The sequence below is a fragment of the Caloenas nicobarica genome, chromosome 18 (genome assembly GCF_036013445.1).
Source record: "Caloenas nicobarica isolate bCalNic1 chromosome 18, bCalNic1.hap1, whole genome shotgun sequence".
In the NCBI taxonomy this organism is placed as follows: domain Eukaryota; kingdom Metazoa; phylum Chordata; class Aves; order Columbiformes; family Columbidae; genus Caloenas; species Caloenas nicobarica.
This window is the reverse complement of record NC_088262.1, coordinates 2,224,480-2,230,479: the sequence shown is the minus strand read 5'-3', so window position 1 is coordinate 2,230,479 and position 6,000 is coordinate 2,224,480. Positions and strand designations below refer to the sequence as shown.

Here is a 6,000-nt window from a genome sequence, read left to right as displayed (position 1 = left end):
TTTCCTACACATTTCTTCTAATGGAGGAAAACAAACAAGCACGCAGCAAACAAATCATTAAATACCTCCAATATTTAGCTAACTTTAAGAGGGTTCGTGCCATTCCTCTGACCCTTCATGAGAGCCCGTTTGAATGTTATCTCACCAAAATATTAGAGAGGTACTTACAGTGGGGTGACCACAAAGGCTTTTGATTTCTGGTTTCATCTACATACCAAATTTTGGGATTGATATGGACATTTCTAACTGGTTGAATTTCTAGCTGCCTCGTATTTCCAGGCCTCAGTTTTTGAGCTGTGTTGTGTAGTGAATGTCAGAGTTCGTTCTCTTCAGAAAATTGCTCATGACGGCCACAGAGTGAACGTATTTGGATTTGGTGTTACACAGTTCTGGCATAGGAAATTAAAGCAAAAATAAACTTTTTCTTTTATTTCATAGATTTCCAATGAACAAAGAAAACAAGTAGCCCCTGGGACCGCCAGTGTGTTCTGCAAACTGCTACCACAAGGCAGATATGAGAAAGACGACTGAACACGGTGGTTGCTACAGGCCCGTAAACACACAGGGAAATAAGCTCAGTTACCGAGGCACTTGTAAAGAAAGCCCTGAAATGGGGATGAAAAGACTGCAGAAGCGATTTCTCCACAAGGATGGCAGCTGCAACGTGTACTTCAAACACATCTTTGGGGAATGGGAGAGCTACGTGGTGGACATTTTTACCACGCTGGTGGACATCAAGTGGCGCCATATGTTTGTGATATTCTCCTTGTCCTATGTTCTTTCGTGGTTGTTCTTTGGGCTGGTCTTCTGGCTGATAGCAATCCAACACGGAGATTTACTCAATGATGAAGAAATAACCCCCTGTGTTGCAAATGTCCATAGCTTCACAGGAGCTTTCCTGTTCTCCCTGGAAACCCAGACGACCATCGGTTATGGTTATCGCTGTGTCACAGAAGAGTGCTCTGTCGCAGTCCTCATGGTTATCCTACAGTCGGTATTAAGCTGCATTATTGACACTTTCATAATCGGAGCAGCCTTGGCTAAAATGGCCACGGCTCGAAAAAGAGCTCAAACCATTCGTTTCAGCTATTACGCTGTAGTTGGCTTAAGGGATGATAAATTCTGCCTGATGTGGCGTATTGGTGATTTCCGACCAAATCACATGGTCGAGGGCTCTGTCCGAGCTCAGCTCCTGCGCTACAGGGAAGACACGGAGGGGAGGATGACTATGGAATACAAGGACTTGAAGCTGCTAAATGACCAGATTATCCTTGTTACACCAGTGACAGTTGTACATGAAATTGATAGTGAGAGCCCCTTGTATGGTCTAGACCGGAAAGCTCTGGCCAAGGACAACTTTGAAATCTTGGTCACATTTGTCTACACAGGTGATTCAACAGGAACTTCACATCAGTCAAGAAGCTCATATGTCCCCAGAGAGATTCTATGGGGCCATAGGTTTAATGATGTCTTGCATGTAAAGAAAAAATACTATAAGGTGGATTGCTTACAGTTTGAAGAAACCACAGAAGTTTACGCCCCTCACTGCAGTGCCATGCAACTGGATCGGAAGGAGCAAGAATGGAGCCGAATCGGGAAAACACGGGAAAAAGAAACAGAGACATCAGCACTGGAGATCAAGACATTTAATACTAACCAAAAGTCATTTAGTGCCGTTGCCCTCATCACCAGTTGCGAAGATCCAGAAGACCCAGTGACAGCTGTCAATCAGCCTTCTGAAGAAGTTTCTTATCAGAAAGCGGCTGTGACCTTAAGTAGGCTATCAATCGAGTCCCAAATCTAGCTTTTTACTGCAATTAATATCACTTCCAACGAATTCTCCCAGCATAGCTTTTAGAATATAAACAATGAACTCATATGCACAAGTATTTATATGATAAACCTCACTGACAGCGTGTACGTGGTAATACAGCGCTGAGCTGCTAGAAGGAGCTTCATTCTGCATAGCGTGGGTATCAGTAGCAGATAAAACCAGCGAACATTTGGTTGACTAGACAGCTACTGCACTTGAGCAAACTTATTGTAAACTTTATTCCCCTGCAGGGACCAATGTTGGACATACCCAGAGACAGACAGAGATCTGGGCAGGGAACAAAACCAACAGAGTGTGCCCTCAAGGGCAGATTTTTTCAAATTGATTTGGGAGGTCGGTTCCCAGCCCCTCCAGGAGGCTCTGAAACTCCTCCACCATCACAACCCACTGTGCTTTGGTTACAATTGCACTTCTCAGGGTGAAGTCCCCGTCCTAGGGACACATCGGTGGATTTCTGGGGCTGTTCTTTGTAGGAGGGAGTGAAATTCCAGTTCAAAATCAGCAAAATCAGGTTGAGCCTCAGAGAGACGATCACGTTTTTAGTGTGAGCTGTGCAATATTTTAAGTCAAAATGTCTTTCATTTCAGAATGTCAGCCTTGCATTTCTTTTGAGTATATTATGCCTCTTTAAAAAGACAAAGATCAATCTGGAGACCAGTGTGATTTTGTCGAAATGTAATATTTTTATTCATCTGAAATGACTGTGTAAAAATGATCGTTCGCAGAGAAATTCAACATAGTCAGCTGTCAGCTCAGTTTGGAAAAAAGGAAAATGTTCATGTTTTGAGGTTGTCCGTGACGTGGAAGTTCCATACTCTGCACATCTCTGTAATTATTCAATAAGCAATATCTCATCATGCTTTTTTTCCCCTGATGATTACAGTTCATTTGCATTGTGTTTAATTATCATGCTAAAATGAAAATAATTATCTCTGAATTTGTAGTTGCCTTAAATGGGATTTATCTCACCTGACCTCAGCCATCAAGCAATTGTTTGTCTGCTGGTTGAGGCTCTCTGTGGTTACTGGAACTGCTCTCCTGTCCTCACAGGGGAGTTCATCCCTTCTTCCTCAGGCATTTTAGGGAGCTGAAGGCAATAGGATGTGTTTATCCTGGAAATGTTCATCCCTCTCCATTTATTGTTGAAGGAGATGTCTGCTGTGGAAACGCTGGCTAACTTTAGGCTGCTAAAATTAGGCCTGACGAGTCATTCACATCGTCCTGACTAATTAGAAGTTTTTATGAGCTCATCACATTTAATGAAGAAAAATCACATGCTGAATCCTTTTTTTCCTGAAATATACTCCATATTGTAGTAGTGCTGCATTATTTGAATGTATCTTGCTTTTCTCTTTTGCTAGCACTTATCTTTGGATATATGTGATCCCTTTAGGTAAAATGAAGCATATTAACAAGTCTGGGAGGAGGTGGCTATTGTGAAGCTCATTAATTAGCTTATTTTATATCCTGAATCATCAGCAGCATCCATCTAGAACTGCAGAAGAAAACATCTTATTGTATCCCGGAAGTGAGCACTGGCAGACATTGGAGAAATAGTCTAAAAAATGGGAAGGAATGTAGGAAAATGTGTAAGGGTCTCAGTACTTATGTGGTATTGGAAAAATGGTATAAAATAGAATATAATCTTCAAGACACGTGAAGTAATCCTTCCACACTCCTCTGCCTTTGAAAGGTCTTGGCTGGGTTGCTTTATTTGATGTTTGGCACTGCACTTTGGGGGAGACATGGAGCAATTTGAAGGAAAACTGGAGATCTAGAAAACCCATCAGTGAGGAAGCAGGGCAATAAGGTGTTTCAGTGCAGAGAAGGGTTAGGAAACAAAGCAACAGTTCTCAAATAGAAAAACTGCAATTCAAGAGAGAGGGACAATCTGTTGCCTGTATGTGATGGGCAGGACGGGAAAACGTGGTCACTTAGTGCTCACACACGTGGGAGTATTTGCTTAATTACTTAGGTAAAGCTGCTCAGAGAGATGAGATACTACTGCGATATGTAATCAAAATCTCCACAATATCTTCAAAAGGTGCCTATTTCAGGTGCTGTTTGTAAAAGTAGTTTCCCTTATGAAGCTCGGCTGCCTTTCCTCTCCCGGCCGTGTGCTGCGTGAGCCTCCTGCGGTCATCAAAATTCTTTCCTTGAAAGGATTTTCCTGTAAGTGAAAGTACCAGGAGTCTGATTTAGCATTTTGTCACATGCTTCTTGGTATAGATAGAGATAAATACGTGAGCATATATAGTAATGTATGCTTTGGCATGTAAGTCAACCACTAACTGATGAGGGTCAGGAAGAAACTTCTCTCCTGGGCATGTTAATTCGTAACAGGCTACTCTACAGTTTCTTCTACTTTTATCTGCAGCATCTGATACCAGCCAGTGCTGGAGACAGGATACTGGTTGAACCACTGCTCTCAACCAGTCTGGCTTTTTCTGTGTTCCTCTGTTTGATATTTTAATTTCATTTATCACAGTATAGAAACTATGTACAGTGAAGCATGCATCACATTTTTATGAAGAAAGACACAGAAATAAAGAACATGCCTCTACCACACTTGTAAGAGCACATTGGACTTTTCTTCCCTTCAGCCGCAGTTTTAAGCTTCCATATCTTTTGCACTAAGAGGTCATGGAAAGATTTATAAGGTGCAGAGCGGTCTTTTGACTTTAAAATATGCCAAATCACAAGCAAACCCACAAAGTTATAAATACCTTCTGTGGAAGCTTCTTAGCATGAGCTCCGTTTGTTTGGAGGAACGAGCCAAACAAAGCCCCGCTCAGACACCCCCCACGTTTCTGTCCAAGCATCCTGAGCTTGGACACCCACCCCACGACCCCCTCACCCCGCAGAGGGTCTTTGGTGGCACCAGGTGGATGAGACAGGAGTGGACAGAGGTGCAGAAGGGCTGCACAGCCACGCTAAATGTGCAGGCTCCTTCCAAAACTATCGTTTAGGTGAGGCCTAACTGTGCTCTTGGTAGAGCCAGTTCTTGCCTCCTTGCCTAGGAGAGGGCTTGGGAAAGACTCTTGCAGGACCCTGGTGTGCAGCAGTTTTGGGTAAGTAAAAGGAAGGATCCTCCTCACCCGTCTGCTCTTTCTAGATGAGGATATTTCCCAAGGTTTTATTTTGGCTTTTTTTTTTTTTTTTTTTTTAAATAATTCATCCTCACTGCAGAGCTGAGCAGTGCAGAAGCAAACCAGACTATCTGAAACCCAAGAAAAGTAATAACACCTGCATCCTCGCAGCAGAAACTCAGCCCCGAACCCTTGAGCCGTGCCTAACGACTGGATGAAAGTGCCCACCGGTCCAAAATGAGTGTCTGGCTGCAACCTGGGCTGTTCAGCGGCTTGGGAGCCGAAGCGAAACACAAGAACCCTCCTGATCTCCCAGGAATTTGCACATGGGCCCGGGGGCTTCAGGGGGCCAAGGCATCGGGCTGGCGTTCAGCAGCCTCTTCCCGACCACCAAGACGCGGCGATGGGTATTTTTGAGCTGGAAGCTGCTCACCCTGTTCCCCTCTTTTCCACGAAATTTACCAGATGAAGCAAAACTTTATTAATAACAACAAAGAGAAAATACAAACCACTTTGCATTGGACTGCTGTATCATGATTATAGCTGCGTCTCAGTTATTTTCTCTTGGAAAGCAGCACTATTGTTCTGGGTTAAGACTAGTCTATGTCAAAGGGAATATAATAAGAGATTATTATATCATTTATTTTTCCAGATTTGCCTTACCACCGTTCATTAAGGCGGCTGGCATTTCCCTCCCAATTACCATGTATCATTTAGTGCATGTTTTCTGTGAAGCTGATTTTCAGATGTGGGCATGATATGTATCCCTTTGTTTCTCCCTTGTTTCTTACACCCTGTGCTGCCCACCTCACCCGGAGCATTCCGGTTACACAGTTAATGCAGGAAATAACGGGTACCTCTCTGGGTATCAGGAGTGTTTGTGTGGGAAGGAAAAATTGCTCTCAAGGTTTTTTTAGCTCTTACGTCTTTGCTGGTTTTGAGCTGGGAACCTGCAAACAGAAGGAGTTGGTGTCTCTGTGGTGGGACCAAGAGGCCCATTTAGGGAAGCATCTGACAACAAATTCGCTTCCAAGCAGACAAGGGGAAGCATGAGAGAAATGAAACAAAAACGAAACA

The 6,000-nt window shown here is 43.4% G+C and overlaps 1 protein-coding gene across 1 annotated transcript; it reads left to right on the top strand.

Moving 5' to 3' along the window:
- The first annotated feature begins 514 nt into the window (after positions 1 to 514).
- On the top strand, positions 515 to 1,804 carry KCNJ16 (potassium inwardly rectifying channel subfamily J member 16). The gene has a single exon (XM_065647930.1). The coding sequence runs from the start codon at positions 515 to 517 to the stop codon at positions 1,802 to 1,804; it is 1,290 nt and encodes a 429-aa protein (XP_065504002.1).
- Positions 1,805 to 6,000: the final 4,196 nt, after the last annotated feature.

Excerpts from the sequence above, each read along its gene's own strand:
- KCNJ16 (XM_065647930.1), top strand. The coding sequence starts at position 515 with ATGAGAAAGACGACTGAACACGGTGGTTGCTACAGGCCCGTAAACACA.